Genomic DNA, 26,501 nt, shown 5'->3' on the forward strand with positions numbered 1-26,501 from the left:
GCTGCTTTGCTGCGCCTGGCACAGGGTGCCTTGAATCTGTGCAGGGCACAATGAAATCTCAAGACTATCAAGGCATTCTGGAGCGAAACGTACTGCCCAGTGTCAGAAAGCTCTGTCTCAGTCGCAGGTCATGGGTCCTCCAACAGGATAATGACCCAAAACACACAGCTAAAAGCACCCAAGAATGGATAAGAACAAAACATTGGACTATTCTGAAGTGGCCTTCTATGAGTCCTGATCTGAATCCTATCGAACATCTATGGAAAGAGCTGAAACTTGCAGTCTGGAGAAGGCACCCATCAAACCTGAGACAGCTGGAGCAGTTTGCTCAGGAAGAGTGGGCCAAACTATCTGTTAACAGGTGCAGAAGTCTCATTGAGAGCTACAGAAAACCTTTGATTGCAGTGATTGCCTCTAAAGATTGTGCAACAAAATATTAGGTTAGCGGTCCCATTATTTTTGTCCATGCCATTTTCATTTGTTTTATTATTTACAATATTATGTTGAATAAAAAATCAAAAGCAAAGTCTGATTTCTATTAAATATGGAATAAACAATGATGGATGCCAATTACTTTTGTCAGTTTCAAGTTATTTCAGAGAAAACTGTGCATTCTTCGTTTTTTGTGGAGGGGTACCAACAAATTTGAGCACGTCTGTATATATACAGTGCCTTGCGAAAGTATTCGGCCCCCTTGAACTTTGCGACCTTTTGCCACATTTCAGGCTTCAAACATAAAGATATGAAACTGTAATTTTTTGTGAAGAATCAACAACAAGTGGGACACAATCATGAAGTGGAACGAAATTTATTGGATATTTCAAACTTTTTTAACAAATAAAAAACTGAAAAATTGGGCGTGCAAAATTATTCAGCCCCTTTACTTTCAGTGCAGCAAACTCTCTCCAGAAGTTCAGTGAGGATCTCTGAATGATCCAATGTTGACCTAAATGACTAATGATGATAAATAGAATCCACCTGTGTGTAATCAAGTCTCCGTATAAATGCACCTGCACTGTGATAGTCTCAGAGGTCCGTTTAAAGCGCAGAGAGCATCATGAAGAACAAGGAACACACCAGGCAGGTCCGAGATACTGTTGTGGAGAAGTTTAAAGCCGGATTTGGATACAAAAAGATTTCCCAAGCTTTAAACATCCCAAGGAGCACTGTACAAGCGATAATATTGAAATGGAAGGAGTATCAGACCACTGCAAATCTACCAAGACCTGGCCGTCCCTCTAAACTTTCAGCTCATACAAGGAGAAGACTGATCAGAGATGCAGCCAAGAGGCCCATGATCACTCTGGATGAACTGCAGAGATCTACAGCTGAGGTGGGAGACTCTGTCCATGGGACAACAATCAGTCGTATACTGCACAAATCTGGCCTTTATGGAAGAGTGGCAAGAAGAAAGCCATTTCTTAAAGATATCCATAAAAGGTGTTGTTTACAGTTTGCCACAAGCCACCTGGGAGACACACCAAACATGTGGAAGAAGGTGCTCTGGTCAGATTAAACCAAAATCGAACTTTTTGGCAACAATGCAAAACGTTATGTTTGGCGTAAAAGCAACACAGCTCATCACCCTGAACACACCATCCCCACTGTCAAACATGGTGGTGGCAGCATCATGGTTTGGGCCTGCTTTTCTTCAGCAGGGACAGGGAAGATGGTTAAAATTGATGGGAAGATGGATGGAGCCAAATACAGGACCATTCTGGAAGAAAACCTGATGGAGTCTGCAAAAGACCTGAGACTGGGACGGAGATTTGTCTTCCAACAAGACAATGATCCAAAACATAAAGCAAAATCTACAATGGAATGGTTCACAAATAAACATATCCAGGTGTTAGAATGGCCAAGTCAAAGTCCAGACCTGAATCCAATTGGGAATCTGTGGAAAGAACTGAAAACTGCTGTTCACAAATGCTCTCCATCCAACCTCACTGAGCTCGAGCTGTTTTGCAAGGAGGAATGGGCAAAAATTTCAGTCTCTCGATGTGCAAAACTGATAGAGACATACCTCAAGCGACTTACAGCTGTAATCGCAGCAAAAGGTGGCGCTACAAAGTATTAACTTAAGGGGGCTGAATAATTTTGCACGCCCAATTTTTCAGTTTTTTATTTGTTAAAAAAGTTTGAAATATCCAATAAATTTCGTTCCACTTCATGATTGTGTCCCACTTGTTGTTGATTCTTCACAAAAAATTACAGTTTCATATCTTTATGTTTGAAGCCTGAAATGTGGCAAAAGGTCGCAAAGTTCAAGGGGGCCGAATACTTTCGCAAGGCACTGTATATATATATAAACAAAAACTACATGATGTCTTCTCTAACAAAAAAAGTCTGTTGAATATAAATTAATCGATCATTTAAAAAAAATGTGTTTTCTTTTCAATGGAAGTCATTACAAGCAGAGTAATTTAGTCTAAATTGTAACATGAATTAGAGCAAACCAGAAGCGCTATTTGAAACAAGCTTGCTAGCTGATCAGCAGTAACGAGCAATTAAGCAACCGAAAATTAACTTGTCTTTATTGTAGAGCAGCTGTAATTGAAATTTAGGCTTGGGACGTGCTAAGAGCTGTTCGGGCAAAATTCAAGGCAGTATAGCTATCAAGAGTGGTAAGAAATAAAATGTTATCTTACCAACTCCAAATAGCTTGATGTTTAGTATTTCTGTGGATTGAAAAATTATCAGTCAGATTTGTGGCTAGGGGTTAACTTAATCTAGTAAATCTCAAATCTGTACTAAGGGGCAGAAGAGATACACACAAATCCTATTGGGCGAGTAGAAACACAGGCATGGGCAGGATAACTCCAAGGGTCCCTGATTGTGATGGCATATGTAACATTTATGTACAGTATAGGATGATGCACCTTATTGTTCAACTGACTTTAAGAGTAATTATACACATTTTGCACTAAGTAAAAGAAATATAATTAAAGTTGCTTTTATTACTGTTATTTAAAACCCCAAACTCCTTACAGGGAAACATAAATACACTTTCTGTGTCCCAATTCTGTCAGGTTTGATGTCCCCAAGCTAATAGAATCCAAGGTACAAACCCATGAGGTGTGTAATTTATGGCACCTGTACTGTGTCTCCATTGTCACAACAGAGGCACCCTCTTGTTTTTGCTTTGAATAATCTGATCCAACAAAACATTGTACCTCATTCTATTCCCAGTACCTTCACATATTATCATATCACAGTGTGGGCGGTGCCTAGCTTATGAATAACTGACTTACCTCCTGGGGTATGTTCCAAGCCATGTAGACATGGCTTTTGAACTCATCCATCCAAACCTCTGCCACTCTCAAAGCATTTCTTCTAACGTGACCTGTCAGGTCTTCAGTGTATGGTTTGTGGGCTCTCTCTATGTGAGCAATCCTGGAGCAAGGGAGGACCTCCACGCTGCCCCCACACTGCCACACCTGGTAATGACAACACATTTTTTTTTAATAATAATAAAAATAAAAATGTATACAACACTTTGAATGGTAACCTGGTCTACTGCTAACAGTTCATTAGGGTTTTCAAGGCAACAAACAAGATGTTTATGTAAATAATGTAAACCACAGCAGAAATGCGGCTTGTGTGTTTTTTTTTTTAATGGTTTATATGTTATTGCCTTTTCAGTATTTATTTAAAATGTTTTCAATTTGGTCAAAAGCATGGATGTCAATAAGGCCTGAGTTTACCCCAAAAACCTGATGACAAATAAAGTCTGAATACATCTACGGCATGAACGATCAGCCATTTTGTATAATGATCACGGGCGGTTTTTATATTTGTAAGGGATAAAAAAAAAAAGTGTACTTAGACGAGAACATGGTACTTGGAGGAAAAGAACACTTCTGAGCATGATTAGGATGCCATTCAAATGCTACAGCCCTCAGGCTTGCAAAATGCTACATTTTACTTTCAGCCATCTGAAATGTAACAAGGAACGCAGATAACAAAACTTGTAAGTCTGCTATACCATCCAACGCTCTCACACCAAGAAATCTGCATACTTTCACAGGAGATAATTACAGAGCTGTTACTGCTCGACACGTTGGTGCTAATGTGTAATTAACTCCTGGTGCTCCTTATATCCTGTTAACCTTGTTCTTCATATCTGAGAGCATCAATACAGCATGTAATTAATCAGCTCTGTGAGGTAGCTACAGTGAACATGTTAGGATTGCTTCTCGATAAACCCGTATTTACCCTTATCAGCCATCTGCTCGTATTAACAGTTAAATCAGTAAACTGGTCTTTGACTCTGGCATAAATAATTGATAATCTGCATCCCCTTTCATCGCTTCAGTGGTTACAAAATGACTCCAGACCACTCATTACAACAAGAGGTGCAATTGCAGAGTTGTGAGTGGGATGAACTTAATCACATCTTCTGCACAATGAGGCAGTGACCATATTTTTGGATCAATTTCGTTTGATTTACTGGATCCTGCAGGGACCACAATCATGCTGGTAATCACACCCATACTGCAGAGTGGACATAAATTAGTACAGGTAACTATTAGAACAGCATTGGGGCTTCATTAAATATAAAAAGAATGACATTGTCTATGGGGGCGGTCACTTTTCCAGTGTGGTCTTTTAATGTAATTCTGATTTGGTGGTTGTTTGGATGACTAATGCTGGGTCAACATCTGCACCATTAAGCCAAGCTTTAAGAAAAAAGTTCCTCTCATCCAATATGCAAGTAACCATTAACAAAATTTCCATGTCAGCATATAGAAATAAAGAGGATTGGTATCAACGTTGTCCTTGGTTCGTCAAGCACCAATATGCATCATCTTCATACAGTATGAATGCTCATTACAACCTCCTCCTTCAAACGGTTTGGAGAGGCCTATTTCTGCTAACTGGGTCTGACACAAGTCCCAATTCAAATGGGTACTTACGGGAACAAGCATGACTGATTTTGAAATGCTTTCCAATTGGTCCAGGTGGTAGATGGAAAAGCAGCATTCGATGCTCAGGGTCACAGCTGTCTATGAGTAAAACATGACTGAAAGCAGCACGCTGTCAATAATGCACAAAAACAAAAGTCTAGAAACAATACTTTCATATCAAGGTTAATGTGGTAAATAAGCTTAATAAGTGCTGTCTTCAAAAATATAGCCGCCAATGTTCTTGTCTTAATGCTAAGGCAAAGCTTTCAACACTGATGGTTCATAATACTAGTTGACAAGGTTATTCAAACGCTTACATCTGATGATCAAAATGTCAGTATGGCAAAAATGAGTTTCCTCCAGTCATTGAAAAAATGCCCAATTATTCAAACTGTGCTCAATACAAGTAAAAGGATCTTAATCGCAAGCCAATGGGCTGACACAAAGTTAAAACTTTAAAAGCTCACAATGCCATCTGTCTGTGGCAGGCTTGCCCTTCCTAAAGGGGACTGAGAAGCCTGTTTAATGCACAGGAACTTATTAATTGTCACAATGCAGTGAGCAACTTCTTTGCATAAAGTCATTGCAGCAAAAATATACAAGGAGCAGTCAGTGTTGGCATTGATTAATGTCTTTGCTTGCTTGTAAAATTCACCGGACCGTGGAGTCTGCTGACATCCCTCCTAGTGTCTTCTTTGCCACTCTTACTGCAAACTGGAAAATAATTTACAACTAGACCCCGTAGTTTCTTCAATGGCCACACAGTGTCTGTTCATCAATTCATTGAAGGTAACACTGAAGGTTTCACCTGTTTTGAGCTTACAAATGATACAAAGCTTACAGCACAGTATTCTTTTGATGACTCTAAAAACTACAAATCAGTGAAAAGTAGTCATGACACCCTCTGAACATACTTGTTGAGATTGTTATATGATAAAAAAGAAAGTTTGAATATGTTAAAACAGAAAATAAAACTCAAACATATCAATATGAATCCAGGGAATTCATATATCTGGTGTGTCTGGACTCACTGCAGTAGAAATCCATTATAAAAATATTCACAGCAATGATTATAATAAGGGTCAGTGCAGGTGTTGAGTACAGAAAGTGATTTTTACACATGCACCTAGTTCAATGACCATGCAAGAGTCTTTTTAATCCTAGAATTCATAAACTAAAACATGATACATGAGCAGCCTGGCAAGGCTATTTAAGAGAGCAGGTATAGATGAACAACTGCTGAAGCATCCCAGAAAAAAGAAAAAAAAAAAACCATTAAGAAAACCGACTGCGCTGCAATGACTGCCATTATCACAAGAAAGATTACAAGTAAACATTATGATATTTTCATCAGAGCGTAAGATTGCAAAATGACTTTGAATGTTTCTACTCTTTACTAGGGCTGTAACGAAGGGTGCATTTTGACCTTCGAGGGTTCGGGACACATTACCGAAGGCAGGTTCGACTTTCGATGGTACTCATTTGCATAATTTTCTGGTGACGTCACCATAGCTACTTGTTTATATTTGATTGAAAATCCAGTTATTTTACAGGTAATCCATATAATTGGAATACAACATTCACATGTAGTTTAAAAATATGTTCTATAGAACAGTAATAATGTTTTTATAATTTAAATAAAAATAAAAATACACGTTGTTTATGTACATGTAATTGATGCTTGTGATATGTACAGTAAGCTTGCATTGCAGCAGCACCTTATTGTGGCCAATTAAAATAACTGCAGCTGAAAAACAAAGCTTTATTTAACAGTCACCATTCCAAGCAGGTTATCAGTCACAGTCACATTTTACTACTACTACGACTACTACTACTACTACTACTACTACTACTACTACTACTACTACTACTACTACTACTACTACTACTAATAATAATAATAATAATAATAATAATAATAATAATAATAATAATATGAACTTATGCTTGTCAAGTGATCCCGGAGATTGGTTGTGTGACACATTAAGAGTCGCTTGCACGGTTTGAATTCAACTTTTCTTTTTGGTTGTCTGGGCATTTAACAAAAAAATCCCAAACAGCAGAGGGGTTTCGAGACATTTCTTTCAATGCAGCTTACGCTATACAACGCTTTGCTGTCAAGATGGCGAATGAAGAAATTAAAGTCCTGCCTCCGGATAACATGAACTGGAGGAGATAGGCGGACGGTGCTCAGTTTTCTAAATTATAATTATACGTGTTAGTGTATATTTGGTATGTTTCAAACATATTCTACCATAGCACTTCTCTTACACTGTCTTGCACACTAGGTATTCAGTACATATTTTACTGAAGCACTACAACCGCTATAGGTACCCCCCCGTGCTTTGGCATACTTTACCCTGCTCCAATACACAGCAGCGGCACCATATAGAGTTGCTACGTATAACGATAGGGCAGCAGTGTGGAGTAGTAGGGCAGCAGTGTGGAGTAGTGGTCAGGGCTCTGGCCTTTTGACCGGAGGGTCGTGGGTTCAATCCCAGGTAGGGGACACTGCTGTTGTACCCTTGAGCAAGGTACTTTCCCTAGATTTGCTCCAGTAAAAACCCAACTGTATAAATGGGTAATTGTATGTAAAAATAATGTGATATCTTGTAACAATTGTAAGTCGCCCTGGATAAGGGCATCTGCTAAGAAATAAATAATAATAATAACGATTTAGTAGTGGATTTTAATACAACAACTTTTGTTTAAGTAATATGCATTATACAAATCAAAAGATCGAATTGTGAGTGACATTTAATGTGTGATTTATAGTATTCACACGTTGTCAAACAGATTGACTGTGTTCACACAGTATTGGGAAGCAATGCTAAGATCAGAAGGCCATTTGTGGAGCAGGAATTCTTCACCTAGATACAGGTTTCAGGTTCATCAGCTGGAACATGTTTAAAACCTGGAATACTTGATAGTTATGTGCTTAGTGAAAACGTTTTCACAATGACATATTCACTGTGTAGGGAGCAGCTGAGCATTAATCACAGTCACCTACATGATTGACTGTATTAACAGGAAACCAAAACAGCACTGGGTATAAAAACTTATTTTCATACTTCCTTCTCAAGGCAATCAAAGAGACACATTGTGTATGATTTGCCATAACTGCTGCCTTGTGTGAAATCAACTGACAAAAGTTATATGACAAGCAGAAACCTGATATATGTAGCACAATGTGAACATGGTCTGTCCTTAATGTGATGGATTTATCCTGTAAAGCCCTGTAACTAGATTCAGTTTCTTGTACAAAACATTTTTTCCCCCCGTCTGGCAACGCATAATCTACTGCATATGTGAAGTTGGATTAAAAAAATAATGATATAGATGGGTGGCTAAGCATTGTATTATATGTGATACAGAAATGGGCATTACAGGGTTAATTTGCCATCCTTGCTTCCTATAGTGACGTGATTGACAGTGTTTAGGAAGATGATTGTTTTCCAGCTGCTACGCTGTACATACAGCTGTGAATTGGAACTGCAACTCATCTCCTCAAAGAAGTAAGGATTCTGTACCTGCTTTCCTGCTTAAGCCTACATTGTGGTTTGAGTGGGTAGGCAAAACTGGAAAAGACAAAAGATTTCAAATGCCTAGTTTAAAAAACATGATCAATAAATCCACACAACACTTCCCTACAGCCATTGTGACATGCAGAGCTCATTACAAGTCGAACGATTAGTTACATTTATAATTCTGTGTAATAAATAATGGCATTGAAGTCAAGTAGCCTGGTATTACAGAATGGACGTTTTTATAACAATCTATAGATAACTCATTCTAACTACCAGAAGCACTTTATTTTAAAATGGTCCTGACAAATAAAAGTGGGTGAGATCTGCAGAATAATTAGATGCTGAAAACCTGTAATACAAATTACAGTAATTTGGATAAAAGGAACAGACAGCTAATTGCATTCCGTTCTAGAATGCTGTCAATTTTCTGAAGCCCCCTATTCGGACTGGTGGATAAGGATATGCTAGTCTAGCACTATTATATGTGATACAAGTTGCTATTCCAGCTCTTTGGTAGGCTAATCCTTGTAAGATTTCATCTCACTGCATTACTTTCTATCACATGCTTCATTAAAGTTATGCCAACCCCTTGAAGAATGCCTATGGGACTAGGAGAAATGAGGCCTCCGCAGGCACACGTTCTTATATTGGGGTCATGCAGGGGATATTTTTTTCTACAATGCTAACAGCTTGCAATTGAATAAATGACTCGCTAATAAACTAAGATGAACCACATAAGGACGTTCAATAAGGAAATCTAGAATTGAAACAAAGTGAATAACATATAAAATGAGATGACAGATATTATACTAGAATCTGAAAGCTCTGTAGGGTAGGGTAAGCTGTAGCATTTCCGGAAACATGTCTGTATAGGGGGTGACAATAAATTCAACACATAACAGGCCATTCAACTGCCTTATACCACAATACAGGTATAAACTGAGCACCCTTGTCCAGGAATGGCATATTCCACATTCAAAGAACTGTACCGACACCTGATACACTTCACTGTCTTTTTTCATGTGTTAATCGGGTCTATTCTAATAATATAAACAGCCCACACTCGATAAATGATAGAAAACAAAATGAATTATTTCTTACCCTGATGCCAAGCTCCACATTTTCTCCACCATAGATCTCCATTCCTTCATCAAGTAAACCAATCTCTTCAAAATACTGTCTGTCTACCACGAAACAGCCAATTAGTGCAGGGCTTCTGAAAGAAGAGCATTAGATAGAAGGTAAGAACTATATAAAACACACTTCTCTGATTATTAAACCTTCTGTTATATGCATACTATCATCTGACATTTAAATGTCATTTGCAGACTGGCTGTCTAGGTGAATTGGAAAGCCACTGTCATTGGAATAAGGTAGTGTGTATAAATGTAGTGTATGGAAGGGTTCCTTTAGTTTGTGAATACGATTAGAAAAGTATTTTTAAAAATAAGTCTACAGGTTTTATAATTCAGCTTTGGTGCATAAACAATAAACAAAATTAGTTTCAACATGTTATTTTTAATTGCAGTTACTTTTAACATAACACATGGAGAGCTAATAGATTAAATAGATGGTCAATAAACTGTTGGGGGCAGCAGTGTGGAGTAGTGGTTAGGGCTTTGGGCTCTTGACCGGAGGGTTGTGGGTTCAATCCCTGGTAGGGGACACTGCTGCTGTACCCTTGAGCAAGGTACTTTACCTAGATTGCTCCAGTTAAAAGCCCAACTGTATAAATGGGTAATTGTATGTAAAAAATAATGTGATATCTTGTAACAATTGTAAGTCGCCCTGGATAAGGGCGTCTGCTAAGAAATAAATAATAATAATATTTAATGAGCAGACTCTAGAAGTATACATATCTAAACAAAAAAAGAAAACCATTCAGTTATTGAAATACTATACACCAACACAAGAATTAAACTCATTATTGTAACAGCATTCAAATATTTCCATTTTTATAAAGCGATGTTTAACCTTTTCATCTTTGTGGTGGTTTCTCAGCTACTGTACTATGTTATTTCGTATCATTACATATTAGACACAGCCATCCAGTAAACTGATGTAGAAACTGGGTGCAAATTTCTGTACTCTATGCAATGAAATCTAAAAAATATCAATGTGTTTTTATTATACCAATCTGATCGTATTATATCACAAATGTTACTTATGACTAAGCATAATGGTATCAGTTTAATTTACAAAGTTAATTAATAAGATTTCTCCCTCTATTTAATTTTTTTAGGTTTTTGTTTTAGGAAAACAAACAAACCGTGTGTACTTTAGTCAGAATGTATAATAGTTAGACCTTAAAGACATTATACTGTAAATGTTAGTCACAGAAATAAACCTGTTAAATCCACCAAACGCAAATTCCACAATGCATTCTTAGTTTATGAATGTTCTCGAATAATTATTGATGGTATAAAAGAGAGGTTCCACAGTGAACTTTGATTTAAAACTCTGATAAAAAACAGTGTCTACTGTAAAGAACATTGATTTTTTTTTTTTTTCTATACCGTAGTCTATACCGTAGAGTGAGTTTTTATTCAAGTTGTATTTCTGGTTTCTCTGGTATGTTTTATATACATTTATTCTTTGTAACTTTTATACATTTTTAGAATAATATGATTAGCGTTGTTTCTTTTTCAATAGCATATTCCATTTAACTTTGTGTAACTGAAGGTATGCGTTAATTAAAAGTAATTGTGAGTGGGTGTTCTTGCCACCACAAAAGATCCCTTAAACAAATAGTATTCTAGTAATTTACAAAACAACAAGTTTTACCTTATTGGTGCAGTAGAATTTCCCAGGTTCCACCAGGACTTTGGGGGGTTAAGATATCGACACCAGAGCTCCCAGTCAAAGCCTTGTGCTGACAAAGGATACTCCTCAATCTCAAAGTTATCGTACTTTATGTTATCAAATGAAGGAGAGATGATGCGAGTCCGGTCCTCTTTGATTCTCAGGAGAATGGGCTCAGCCCTATGAAAAGACAGAGTATATGGGCTTGTGTTCATCTAAAAGAGTGCTACACAAACCAATAAAAACAGATACAGTGGAACCCAGTGCCACATTGGTTATTTCTGTTTATCAAAGGCTAAAAGTTTCCAAGTTTGCCATGCTTGCCCAGGCTTATACCAGGTATTACCATTAACATGTTTTTTTTTAATCTTTTACGATATCATGCTATAAATGTTTCTGTGGTTTACCGAGCTTGGCTATGCTTTACCACATTCTGTGCCATACTTTTCCTGTACTTTACTACACTTACAGCCAACCTCCTTTAAATCACGGTCAACTTGTACAATGCTTTATTGCTCTGAGAAACATCTATGACCCTATGACCCAACCGCTGATTAATTGCTGAACACTAGAACACAGTGCAAGATCTACCAGGCATTAAACCTCCCCAGTTGTAATAGACATACTGATAAAGATATGTAAGATCTATCTTCTATGATAAAAGGGGAACAACATATAGTCCTATTGAAGGGAGAGCTCCACATTGAAACGGACAGACACCTGTACAGTTTTAATGATTTACTGTAATTAGAAAATGTGATTGTTTTTCAGTTATTAGCAACCAAGTTTAGTCTTTTACTTCTGCTAATATAACTCAGAAACGAGAGACAGTGATCATCGATCACCAACATTTTATAAATCTGTGGCACAGTCTAAAATCCTGCTAGTATTGCTTCCTCTCACATGAATCACCAGACATAATCAACTGACTTAAACTACTGTTAAAAAATAGCGTCTAATGGGACTGCCAGACTTTCTGTGCTGAAAAGCTGTGTTTCCCCCCAGGGCATAAATTCAGCTCTAGTAACTCATTCCCCCCTTGTAACAAAAGACAGGCAAGCACAATATTACAAGTCTTTGCTTTGGGATTTAATTTAGACGACATCACTACAAGCAATTCAACACAGTTCAAGTCTGAAGTAAACAGGAGGTGGAATATACATGGCGTATAGAAAATAAAACACAGTACTTCCCTTAACGTTGATTCTAAAATCTGTGTAGATACATCAACTGTATTTTTTTTTTTTGATTAACTGTTACAATAAGGACTACTTTAGGCAGTTGGCTATGTATTCAAAGTGGCTCTGTCATAACATACAACTTCTCATCAGACAACCTGTTCTGTGACCATTTACTGGGTTCCCATGTTGGGGAGATGCAGTGTTGAAAGGGTACAAGAAAAGGAGGATCCATAATTACCACCCAACGTTGAACTCCACATGGGCATCAAAGAGGGCGACGACGGGGGCTGTGGCAGCTCTCCAGCCACTCACCCGGGAGCGGATTAGCCCTTCCTGCTTGTTGTGCCGGACCATCTTAATAAACCCGGGCTGACGGCCGTTCATCTCCTCCACGGAATCACTCAACTTCTCCTTCAGATCCTCTGCAAAGGAAAAAATAATCAACGATCATATCAGTAAACATAGGCTTACATAAACTCACAATAACTCATAATGTGATTCTTGAGGTGCTTAGACCAACTGGGATGATACAATTGGATTAGAAATACAAGAAAGATCCTGCTTCCTTCAAAATAAGTTGTAACACCAACTACAACTGCAGGTGCATCGCGGATAAAGAAAAGGTTAAAAGAAGACGATGTGTTTTTAAAGGTTAAAAGAAGATGTGTTACTTATCAAGATGGAATCTATGGAGTGCAGTTACTGGTGAGTGACTTGTTTTACAGCAGGGCTAAATGTGAAAAAGATTTCAGGAGACGTCCCTGGGTAACAATGGAAGTGTGTCACCCATTCAGCATTCGAAACAGCATCTTTGCTCTTAGCTGTCTGTTCTAATTAGTAGGCCACATTGCCTTCTTAAAGTGTTGGAGTTGTAATTTGGAATAGCTTTGGCACCACAGGGCATGGCTGCAAATGAACAGATATAAATAAAAGCAGTTAGCCCTGCAGAAGCACATAATTGCTTACAATGGCAGGGCTGGATTATCTAAGCACACAGACAAAACAGAAGATATCCTCAGTTTTGTCGCCTGCGCTGTCAATCATCCACAGGCCGCGTGTTAACTTTATGCTATTACTGTTGTATAATTGAAGGCTGGGGCTAATTATTTCCAGCTAATGACATGCAATGTATTTCTGACACATTTCTGAGGGAACCAGGGTCTTGTTTCTGCAGTGCTGGGTTTGGAGAAGTTTAAAAAAGAGTGCTCAGGGTTGTTTGACTAACAAAGCACAAGGATGGGATCAAAAGGTGGCCATTAAATCTGTACATATGTTATCCAGCAAAAAACAAAAATCTTTACAGCATTTGTAGATGTTGTTGCACAATAATAACTACAAAATTAAATTGCAAAAGTCTACTGTAGGCCATAATAGTAGTACAGTATTTCATGTTAGATTTTGAAATGTCACAATTTTTGTCAGTTTTTTGTTAAGTATATGAAAAACTACAAAGCAGTATGTAATTCAATATGTTAACGTAACATTATTCAGCAGGTTTAGTTTGACTTTGTGAAGCAAAATTAGTTAGTAATTGTTATAAAACCATACTAACATGAAAACTGTTCTTCACATGTGTATTTGTGCCAGCTAAATGAAATGCTATTCTATTACATGGCCTGCAGCTCATTGACGACATGCATCAAAGCCAATGGAGGGGACACCAGCAACTGACTGAACTGTGGCTGTGTGAATAATGCTGATTAAAGTGCAGTGCGTTCTAACCCCCTGCTCATGAATAATGGATAATTGACTCGCACAAACATTGCAAACATAGTCTTTGTTTGTTTGTGAACGTCCTACTCAAAAACGGTAAGGCACCACACACATCTGGTGGGCGTAATATGTAAATTGTGCCTAAAAGTAGATACATGCTGTATTGGTTGTACAGAACATGGTATAGCACAGCATTTCAGAATTCTGACTATTTTTCTCAGCTACGATGGCAGCACTTTAAAAATGTAACACTGACCTTAGTGTGTTTTTATCCTTGCATATAATGGGAGTAATTAGTAATAAATTGTGTTTTGGAATAACTTAAATAGTTAGTTAGTGTTAAATTAAAGGGTTATTCAGTACAGCTGAAATACTACTGACCATTTCCTTACCATTGAAAATACAATTTATTTTTCTGCTTTAACATTCATGGTTCATTGGTTAACACATACTATTCTCCTCCTCAAACATTCCCCACAGTTTATATGGATCATTTACAAGGGATAAAATGATTACATTTAATTTGCTTCACAGGTTTGGGGGGTTACATGCCAGGCAATGTATTGTGCAGCCTGTTGTTCATTTCTTAATATTTGGGATTATGTCAAGGCCATGCCTGTTGTACGTACTGTGAAAATGCCAGCATTAAAACACAAAATGAATTTTTTGTCAATTCTTATTGACGTTAAACCACTTGACATCTGCTCAGCAGAAAACAGATGATGACTTTCCTCTCCCCTAAGCCCTATCTGCGTCTGTTTGTTCCCATTCAACAAGCAATCAATGCTGTTTGAATACCGTATACCAGATGGCATGAGTACCAAGTGAACTGCAGTTTTACCCAGCATATATTATCACATACATACTATACACTGAAGGATTGCAATGTTGGTGGAGTACACTTGGGGCTTTCAGCACACTGCAAATGGATGTTGTACAAAAGCAGCAAGACAGATGGAGGCGTGTGTGTAGGCTGTAAAAGAATACTATCATTTTAAACGTCCTCAAAAAAAAGGATATTACAGTACTTGACACAGCTATGTTCATTGGCTGTACACCGTCATTTTATCAGCTAACTTCGTGGGCTGATAAAACTATATGAAACCACTGATTAGATCAAGCTCTTAAGTCACTTTGACTGCATGTCAAGGCTGTTGCACTGATTGCAAAACCAATAAAGAATAATGTGACACCTTCATCAGAAATCAAAGAATGTGTGTTCTAGTTGGCAACTATTGGTAGTCTACAGATAATCATTGTCTGTTTGAATTTCAAATAGGGAGACACAGCTTTAGCATCTGTTTACTTAAAATTAATACTAGCGGTAATAACAGTCTATTAGACTATTATTTTATTTGTGTTAATTAGCAGTTTGGATTAAAATACGCAATATTTATATCAATTATCAACACAGCATTACATGTTAGTTAATACATTGGGGGAGTAAATAGATCATTAATATGGTACCTAGACAAAAAACTTGATTTTCTAATTTACAGAAAGGGGGTTTACTTGAGTCCAAGCAGTGCTTGATACTTTACAGGAGCACTGGTCCATCAACCCTTCACCAAGACCAACAACTGCATTATTATGAGAAAATATGAAGAAATAAAAAAAGAGAGGGGCTTAGGCTTCATCTACACTGAAGATGCATACCATCACATCCAGTGTGTGGGCTTTATAGCGGTTAATTCAGTTCAACATCTTATCTAGATACACTGGAACATTTTGCCCAAAGATTTCTTAGTGCCATTTTTAATGCTGTCCATGTGGCAATTTAATGCCAACATTCAGCAAAGACAGAGGTCACATTTTATCCTATGGAAACAAGACATCTATTACTATTACAACAACAGCAACCAAGAGTTATAACATTCCCTGTAGGTGAGCACATACCAAAGTGACATTTGCTTTCTTTTTTTTATTTTGCAGCCAATGCATTTGTGAGAACAGATTATAGGGGTGTATTGATATCCAAACAGTCTAATTTCATTAAAACAACTTTGGTTTCCAATGAAACAGTATGATTGTACCACTTACTGATTTAATTACTAGGCTCTGATAGAATTCAAGGGTACTTTGGAAGCATATTGAATACCGGTATATAGTATTAGAGTCTCCTTGTCTTTTGCTAGAAGAAAAAAAATACATCGTCCCATCTGTGGAGTCAAACCTCTTAGTCCTACTGCCCAAAATTAAGACATTCATGATCCAAGGGTTTTTCAAATCCCTTCTTCCTGCAGTTTCTTGCTACTGTCTGTCATTTTGTAAATATTTCAATCCTGACTCATTGTAACCTGCACTGAGTGGTTAATTCAGGTGTTAGATTGTATCCTTGTTAAGTCGGCAAAGATAAAAAATCAGGATGTTTGACAAGCGGGGTTATCACGAAACAGTTGGCTGTGGAAGGCAACCACCCCATTGACACTTTGCTGTAACAATGATTAATGCTCCTTTGTATTGCCCATTCAATGGCAAAGTAAATCAGACTGTGGAAAACCTGTGATCCAGCTACCTATAATATGATTACCGCAGCTAGCCAACTATCTGTATCTGTCTATAATATTATTACTGCTGTCACTGACATGGTCATAATTCCTTTGTGTCTTTTAACAGACAGTAAAGCAAACTTGATTGTTTACATTCTCCAAACACAGTTTCTGCTGTTTGCAACTGAAACTAAAGCCTGCTGGAATGTTTATCATAGGGAATAGACATTATGTTATTGCTGTCAATAGCCCAAAACTCAGAGAGGAATCTAATTTACAAGGCTCTTTATTTGTTTGACAGAAATTTGAAGACCCAGCATTTTTGATGATGCCAGTTGTATTGTGATGCTAATTTGATAAGCCATTACCTCCAGGCATGCTTGGCAGCTTTGATCCAACTGGGTACCATCAATGGCTACTGTCCATGAATTGCATTATAAATAAGTCAGTAGTAGGGATTAAGAGGGAATTTACATAGAAGACTTATTGAGTGAAGAGCAATGAAATTGCTTGAGGTACTATGGAAACTGAAGTATCTCTTTGTCTACAAAGAGTATTTTGGGATAATTCCCAAGATTTGTTCTTGGCAAAAAAACAGTGCAATCAGACGCAAAACATAACAAATACAATAGAACATAATATTGGCAATTCACTCCACACTTTACTTACAATCTATTTCCATCACTAGCATTAGATTTACATCACTGTCACACATTGATAAATTACACGCTTAAGAACTTGTCTTAAGTCAATGATTATTGGCAATGTGCCACAATCTGGGCTATTTGTCCAATCTATAGTACATAAAACCTAGGCTAGAGAGAAGATTTTCTGACAATTCATTCTAGCTATGAAATGATGCTTTAACAATCGGCTGACACTTCTATGGGACATTTGCATGACATACACAAAAAACAACCCCTACTTCTGGGGAGAGTTGACAACACAATTCTATAAGATTTCTGCATTGCCGACAGCAGCTAAAATATTCCTACTTTTAATTTATTCACGAAATGAACGACTTAGCCTTTTACACATATTTTATTAATTACTTTGCTCTATGGGCCCTCTGCAACATAATGGACTTGTGGTAATAAAGCTCTTCAAGCTCGTCGCATAAAGCGAGTTCACCGATTCCTATTAATCTATCACTAGATGTCAATAAATAAGTTGGCATAATTTGCTAATTTAAAACCTATGTAATGTGTTGAATATTCTGCTTTTTATATAAAGAATGTTCACTTTATTTGGAAAAATGGGCTAGTAAAATATAACCCCTTTCTTTCACAGATACCCTTGCCAAAGTCTACCCTGTAGTAAATGCATATAATAATCACGGAAAATTCCAAAACCTTTAGTGTATTGTCAATACATACTGTATAGAGCTGCACATTCCTTCAGGTTCCAATACGCTTTAAAAAGAACACTAGACCATTCCTTCAGGTTCCAGTATTCTTTAAAAAGAACACTAGACCATTCTGTCAGCTGTGGAAATTGTATAGGAGAACCAACCTATTAGGGTTTTTGGCTAGGATTTTGCAGTGACATGCCACGTGGTTGTCCCTGCTTTGCATACAGTAATTCTGAATTATGAATAGATGTGTAATGTACTTAACTGTAGTAATTATTTATTTATTTATTTATTTTGGTGCAAAACAAATTGAAACTAACCTAGCAAACCCGTTTGATATCTTTATTAGCAAATGAAGAAAGATTGCAGTTAACTATCTTTAAGTAATGTATCCGTGCAGAGACTGACTTCAAATACACACGCAGGTTAAAAAAAAAAAATGTTTTCATATACAATAAATGTGGCAGGTTTTGATGTGGGATTACTTATTTAAAAATTGAAAAGCTTGTTTTATTTACAAATGAGTTCTGGGTATGACCTCTTCACAAGGGATGCCAGCACCAACAGCAAGTTTTTGCAATTTTGCAATGCGATGCACTCCTCTTAGACTTTACTCCACTCTTGCAACTGACCCCTTACTCCCCTTTCATATTAATGAAGACGTAATAGGCAGAACACCCCATTAAGATTTAAACTGGCCCTATGAAGTTTCTTCCCCGCAGGACTCAGCAGTCATGCACAGTCTTCTTACACTGAGATACTTCACTCACACACACATACTGTTGAATATCAAAGTACAACTTCCAACACTTCCAGTCCGTACTCAAGCTGTGGATATGCTACTCAAAACAGCTCAAAATAATCACCATTGTTTTGATATTTGTATTCCTGGGTCATAAATCATCTAGGGAAAAGCAAGTTGCCATCGAATTTGTCAAGTGAGTGTCATCTTACATTACTGTAATACGACTGACTAGGCAGGGCATGCAAAAGAAAAGCCTTGTCTAACTTGTGAAGAAGGAAAGGAACATTTGATCAAAGGATTAATTGAGGTCTTCAGCAACACACCATGCTTAGTCAAATGTGAAAGCAAGACAATCTGTGATGGGTTTTTGACATAATGAGGTAGAGAAAACAAGATATTTAGGGCAAATCTGGAATATGAACTAGATAGCATAAACAACATCCCAGTAAAAGCAAACTTACATTTTTGTCCTGGAGCTTTCTGAAATCCCCAGTCACATCCTACATATCGTATCTTATATTGAACTGCAGCCTATTGGATAATCAGCATGTGATATAAGCAATTTTGGTGGAGCCACTGCTCTACAGATATATATAAAAATAGTCATCATTTTTTATGTTTTTATTAGTTTGCCCATTTATAAATTTATTTTCTATAATATGTTATGTAACACCCCCATATGATGAATATATAGCAGGTCTGACCATAAAATGGAATACCTTTCATAAATAAGAATAATCTGACAGGAAGGGGTGAAACCGTACATTTATTCTCAACAATTCCCTCTGCGTATTACAACGGCCATGCCGTAAATAAGAGACATGTTCTGAGTTGAACAATGCCACTTTGTTCTTCTAACGACCACCTTCTCTTCAGAATGCAGGTGTCATAAATAAGACATATGCTCTGCAATTAAACGATGCATTGATATTGTTCTAGCAATTACTGCCCCCCATCACAAGGCCGGTGTTGTAAATCAAAGATGTGCTCTGCATTTCAACGGTGTGTTCTCCAACCTCCTTTCACCCCTCATAAGAGCTTAAATCCATAGAAATAATGAGCATCACCTAATGCATCACAACCACTTCTCTTCATCATGTTCAGCAGTGTGGCGTAGTGGTTAGGGCTCTGGACTCTTGACCAGAGGGTTGTAGGTTCAATCCCAGGTGGGAGACACTGCTGCTGTACCCTTGAGCAAGGTACTTTACCTAGATTGCGCCAGTAAAAACCCAACTGTACAAATGGGTAATTGTATGTAAAAAATAATGTGATATCTTGTAACAATTGTAAGTCGCTCTGGATAAGGGCGTCTGCTAAGAAATAAATAATAATAATAATAATAATAATAATATTTAATGAGCAGACTCTAGAAGTATACATATCTAAAAAAGAAAACCATTCAGTTATTGAAATACTATACACCGACATAAGAATTAAACTCATTATTGTAACAGCATTCAAATATTTCCGTTTTTATAAAGCGATGTTTAACCTTTTCATCTTTGTGGTGGTTTCTCAGCTACTGTACTATGTTATTTCGTATCATTACATATTAGACACAGCCATTAGACAGAGCCATTATTAATGTAATTGTATGTAAAAATAATGTGATATCTTGTAACAATTGTAAGTCGCCCTGTATAAGGTTGTCTGTTAAGAAATTAATAATAATAATTAATAATGTTCTTTCCTAATGATTTACTGACGGTTATTATTACGCACAGTGGTTTGCTTTTAAAAATGAGCCGGGATTATCTTGTCAAAATCTCAGGAGGTCAAGGTTACATTGAGTGAGCTCTTGTGTGGAATTGCAAACGAACATGGCAATGCTGCTGGGGGCTAGGTTGAATTCAGCTCTGTTGTGCACATTTCTAGATATATAAAAAGAAATATCGATTATAGCACTTGAAAATTTTTAAAAAAAACTGAATTAGGAAACGATTCAGTGCTGCATTGAAGGCGTTTCCATTAAGCAGGGTATAATTAAGAAGAAATAAACTTCTGAACGCCAGTTCTGGTGTGCGATCCCTAGTTGGTTAAGGTAAACAGCACAGACAAAAGAGCAGTCATACACGCAAAGTTGTTTTGTCTCAAAATGTGAGGTGCAAGGTATATTCTGATGAGAGCTATGGTGATTAATGTTCTAAAAGTGTACTGTTTTGTTCTAGTTTATGGGCTTTTGGTTTTGTTACTCATGAATATTTAGTATAAAGACATTTCTGTTGAAGATAACTATTGAACAAATTCTGTTCGGGAATGAAAGCTGCAAGGCCATCTACCGAACATACAGAAAACATCAAGCAAGATAACAGCCACTGATTCAAAGAACTGAGAAAAATTCCTTTACATAATGATTTTACCTGCAGAGTACACAGGAACTGATTTGTCAAAAAGAAAAAAAAAATACCCAGATTAAGTGTTTTAGTTTACAATATCTAGACATATTTACCATATGGACATTAGGAAAGGACATTAGGTAAATCATTAGGAAAGAACACGATGAAGAGAAGTGGGTGTGATGCATTAGGGACATTCCTTCCCTCTGCAGTAGAGAATGCACAAAATATTGTTCACTACATAGCTACCTGTAATCACCCAAAAGGTGATTGAATGAGAACAGTATAAATGTTAATTGTACTGTAGTTGGTATGAATACGCTTCTCAATTAAGTTTTAACTTTTAACAAAATAGTCCTTCAGTAATATTCATTAGATCTTATTACACATCATGCAAGTAGTCACACTGCACATTGTATTGTGACCTGTATACCAGTGTACCCATCATACAGTGACCTGGTGCATCGTTGCATCCCTACTGTTCATGCATACATTACATATTATTCCATCCCTTTTTGCAGTTTAACAAATGTGAAATTCCAACTACTTTCTAACTTCAAATAGAGCAGCATGTTGTTATACATGCAGAGATTGTGTTGGCTAAAGAGTATAGCTGTGTTGGGAAACTGCAATACAGAGCCTTAATTGACCAAACTAAGAATCTATCAATGTCCTGAATCCGTCTTGTATTAACATCCCCATTGATGCTTGCCGAGGAGATGCTCTTTGTATTAGGAGTAACTCCAGAAATGTAATTGCACTGGACTTGCTCCAGTTATTCAGGTGTGTGAGTGTGTAGCCATTCAAGTGCGGGCTATCTAAATAACTCTGGTGGAGGACACAACGGCACGACATACTGTATAATTCAGACAGACTGAACTAGATAAGTAGGTTTGCCTTAATTTCCACAGAAACGGTGTCTGACATCTGCAGCATGAATTCAAGGACCCCAAACATCAAGGTTTGCAGATGGACAATGGTATGGCATCGTGCCTGGCTTTGGCTTCTATTTAGTTTGCTGAGAGATGTTGTGCTAAAAATATATTAGGACTCCTCAGCTGTTTTTGCTGTAGGTAAATTGGCAACTATCCCCTTTGACTGATTTGGCTTGAAAAGCCAGTATCATGTTAGCTATGTCTTTTTTATCCTACCATGCCCAAGAGGTTAATGACATAATTACTTTCCAGGCATGCCACAGGAGGCTCCTAGGCTGCAATGAAGGATGGAATTAGTTTTAAAAAAAGGCAATTATTAGTTCAATTTTTTCTTAACAAAACTGCAAATCCACCTCACCAAAGACAATACAGTAAATGGACTTACATGGGAGCACCTGTGCAGGCAATGAAGGTTTACTGTTCCAAGAGGTAGGCTAATTTCAAAAGAGCAGAGTTAAAAGCTTGTAGGTGTTTTAGAGATGTTCTACTACTGGGATCTATCTCCCTAGCTACAGAAAGTGGGGTGAGGGGGTAAGTACAAAGACAAGGATGAAGTTTGAAAAATCAATAAGAAACTATATCATGAAATTACAGTAAAGTGGCTAGATTCTACATGTCAAGAATTGGTTTGGCCATATTTCCTTGTGCTTTGTAGTTTCAGCACCTGGGGATCAGATTTCACAACTTTTAAAAAACAATACTTTACCATTAATCATTCTTACTTTGATTTATTATAATAGAGATATTTGCATAGCAGCTGTATGCACTAGTCTCCAGCCAGCACTGGTACACTAATATGTGGTAGAGGTTAGTGATTTTAATGAAAGCAGGAGTGCACAAGGATTCAATATCAGGATCTAACTCATTAGGGAGAGCAGTCACTTGTGGCCCTGTACTCCAGACAATACTGCTTGAGGGAATCTTGGGTCAGCTCCATCTACAATCAACTCAGCAGAAGAGGTGTCGTTAACCAGATGTCCAATTTGCAAGAAGGTTATTAAAACTACACTGGCACGTGTAGAAGAACAGAAATGAAATTTGTAACCCCGGCCAAATTATGGCAATTAACATGAAACCCAGGATGAATTACCGCTATTGGCAAGCCATTTCCTTTACCAACATTGCCTCTTTGTAAAACAGATTGATTCTTATTTTTAAAGTATTTCTTCCCAGCTAATTTACTTTTGTATTCTCCTACATCTAATTCCATCACTGGAATGGGTTAATTCTTACATTTCTACTAAGTAAAATGTGTGTTATTATTTTAATATATATATATATATATATATATATATATATATATATATATATATATATATATATATATATATATATTTAGACTTGCAAGAGTGAAAACTGAGGCTTTGGCAAAACCCTGGCAATGTTAGTGAACACCATGCAATTACCATCCCAGAAACATCTAACGTATCAATTCAATTTGCACATTTACAATACCTTTCGACTGCTTCTCTCAGCAATATTACACAAAATAAGCACTTACCATCATTGCTGTTGTCATCCACCAGAACAATCTCCTTCAGCAGATGAGCAGGGGTTCTTTCTATGGCTGAATGAATGGATCTCAGGATAACAGACAGAGCTTCATTTACAAATATGAACACTATACTGACTTGAGGGAGGTTTGTTGGGTGGGAGATGTTTTTGCATCTGAAAAAAAAACAAAAAAAAAACGAATTGTAAAAGCGTCTACCTTTCTAATGCTTATTTCCGGTACAGCTTAATTTGTCAGGAAAATTAACGACTAAATGTGTAGTATACTACAGCGCATATTGATATGACAGCTGCTTTGGTCTTTCTCTGTTTTAAGGTCATGGTTTTCAACCGAATCAGCCATTTGGCTCTGCAACTGCAGTACATTGTCAACGGATTCTATATGACGACTGTTTCTCCAAACCATTTTGTTTTCGCCATTTGGAATCCCTATGAGAGTGAATGGCAGAGAGACTTCACTTGTCATATATTGAACAATAAAGACATGGAAGTGTTTTTCTGGGGTTTATCTGATACAGCCTGTATTTACATGTTTTCTTGACAACTTATTTTGAACCAATTGGAAAGCCTGGCTAATGTGCTTGCCATGAAACCTGATATACAGAAACATCTCTTTTTTATATAACACATGCATACAGTAAGAGGTATCACAGTTTTGTATAATTTTCATATCCAAGTTCTGCTTACATCTTTTACTTGCATTCGTCACCTAGACTGGCTTACCTGACTTAATGATTGAAACACCGACAGTTACTGTTGCATCTTCTTTTTTAGATATGCCATACTAAGTGTTAGGAGCTGTCTATCTAAAAGTAAAACACTATTAAAGACTTAAGTATTATGCATGTAATAGTCTAAAACGCTTCTCTTCTTGCTCCAAAGACAGACTGTTCCTTTATAAATGTCACACAAAATCTGATTCTATCAGGTAATATCTGACATTTCAGCTTTAAGGAGAGTTCTGTCTTTACATGATAACATTATTTACTTTTCAGCTGGAATAAAATGACCTCAGTAGGGCACATGCTTAAAAGTATTTGATTACTGGAGCTAAAGAACAATTGTTGCCACAGTAACAGGAAACCCACCGAAGGTGCCATTGTTCTATTTTAAGGTGAAATAAATACTGCACTCTAAAAGAGACAACAGTTAACAGATTTGACATCAAGCTGTACAACAACTTTTGCGCTGCAGCATTTCTGACCTTTGCTGTACTGTAATTACTAAGCAATGATCCAATGGTTGGACACAAAAAACACTAAACTGGCGAACAAAATTTACAAAAAGTTGACAAGAATCTAAAAAATTAAGGATTATGCTATTTTTTTTTTTTTTGCAGATCAACCAGTTTTACACGAACCGTAAGTACATAGAATTCTCTGCATGTTATGGGCGGGGGAGTGGGGTGGGGGGGTGGAAGCTCCTGAAAGTAGTGCATATACGTAGAAACAGGCAGCAATATAACGTTCTAAGAAGAAATTTCTGTGATGGACAATGAAATTGCTTCTGGAGGAATCCCTTGGATGATCCAGCATATATGCACATAATAAATATTGTTGTTTGCATTTAAAAAGAAACTGCAACAACAGTAAACAGAGCAAATGTCAGGCTGTGTTGTGCAAATCACTCGTGGTAACCTTGACAAGTCAATTACTGTAAGCTTCCTGGTGGAGAAGAATCTCCAATAAATAGAATAGTGAGGGTCTAAAACAGACCAAGCAACCTTTACCTTGATACAACAGTGGCAGCAGCATCCCCATGGTAACCAATTTGAAAAAAAATATATACAGACTTGCAATGTAGGGGCTGCTTTGCTGGCAGTCTCAAGGAAACTTTTACACCTTTACAAAACTTGAAAGGTAGGAATGATGTAAGCTGATTTTATTTTTATTATTTCATGAAAAAGAGTACTCTCTTCTGTGTGCTCCTTCGGGAAATAGTTCTCCTATTATCTGTAGTGCAGTCCAGTACGTTTCTAAGACTTTGAAGCCTCCATATCATATGCTGACAAGTTGGGATAAAACTGTAATCGATTTTTTAAAGAGGTTGTTGCAGCAAACATTTGCCACAATTAAAGTGAAGGATTGTCCAATAAAAATAAGCATAAAAAGAATCCCAAATCAAACCAAAGTAAAACAAAAAAGCAGGAAAAAAAAAAACTCACTGTATGCATAATGCTATTAATAATATTTGATTTCTCAGATTTCTAAATGATAGGTTGACCTTCAGAACAGACCTAACAATCCGAATTCTACTCATGAAACTGGACATTTTTATCAACATTTTCAGTTTCATAAATACCAAACTTAATTTTATTCATGAAAGCTCTCTTTAAATAACCATTGAGTTCAAGATTTGCGAGTAGAGCCCATATCTGTCAGTCAACATTTTGATGTGATTTACAGCAGTTTTATATACAGCACATTAATGCAACATTTACACATTTGGAAAATGTAATAATGTATAAGCTGCATTAGTCACTGACTTACAACTTACAGAGTATCCGATAAATATAAGCTTATTGATTATGTTCACAGACATGTTTGCTTGTGTTTATATTTGTGCATTAAGTGCATGACGTGAGAATGCTACCTAAATACAGTTGGTCCATATATTCGCGCATTAGCAAGAGGGAGAATAATTCAAAGTATCAGTTACCCATCAGGCCTGAGGTCAGGTATGCTTCTGTCCAGTGAAAGGCGATCACTCAGGTAGGCATTGTAACCATAGTATTGGAATTTCTTGAGTGCAGTTCTCCGGTTCTCTGGACTCAGATCTTGTCCCCAGTGAGCGAACAATGAGGAATCGGAGAAGGATTCCGCAGCATTCTCGTCAATCTTCTGAGGCGCTTCTAAAAAGCATAAACACAATAAAAACTTCATTTTAACGGACGTAGAATGGAAATGTCATACGAAAGAAAATGTGTTGGTAATGTTAAACCAGTTTGCTGAAAGTGACTTTGACACAAGTAGAGTTGCTAAGGTAACTTTAAAATAATTGGGA

At 37.1% G+C, this 26,501-nt stretch overlaps 1 protein-coding gene across 2 annotated transcripts in view; it reads right to left on the reverse strand.

The window, feature by feature from the left end:
• The window catches only part of LOC117432034 (polypeptide N-acetylgalactosaminyltransferase 18), a 92,324-nt gene that overhangs the window by 24,031 nt on the left and 41,792 nt on the right, over positions 1-26,501 (reverse strand). The window contains exons 2-8 of one of the 2 annotated variants that reach the window (XM_059002213.1): positions 26,157-26,349; positions 23,488-23,654; positions 12,656-12,839; positions 11,219-11,416; positions 9,536-9,650; positions 4,917-5,006; positions 3,252-3,437 (exon numbers count right to left, since the gene is read on the reverse strand). In XM_059002213.1, the coding sequence (XP_058858196.1) occupies positions 3,252-3,437; positions 4,917-5,006; positions 9,536-9,650; positions 11,219-11,416; positions 12,656-12,839; positions 23,488-23,654; positions 26,157-26,349 (1,133 nt within the window). The remainder of the gene's footprint in view (positions 1-3,251; positions 3,438-4,916; positions 5,007-9,535; positions 9,651-11,218; positions 11,417-12,655; positions 12,840-23,487; positions 23,655-26,156; positions 26,350-26,501) is intronic. The other variant, XM_034053434.3, reaches the window with a different exon arrangement.

Source organism: Acipenser ruthenus, chromosome 27 (genome assembly GCF_902713425.1).
Source record: "Acipenser ruthenus chromosome 27, fAciRut3.2 maternal haplotype, whole genome shotgun sequence".
In the NCBI taxonomy this organism is placed as follows: Eukaryota; Metazoa; Chordata; class Actinopteri; order Acipenseriformes; family Acipenseridae; genus Acipenser; species Acipenser ruthenus.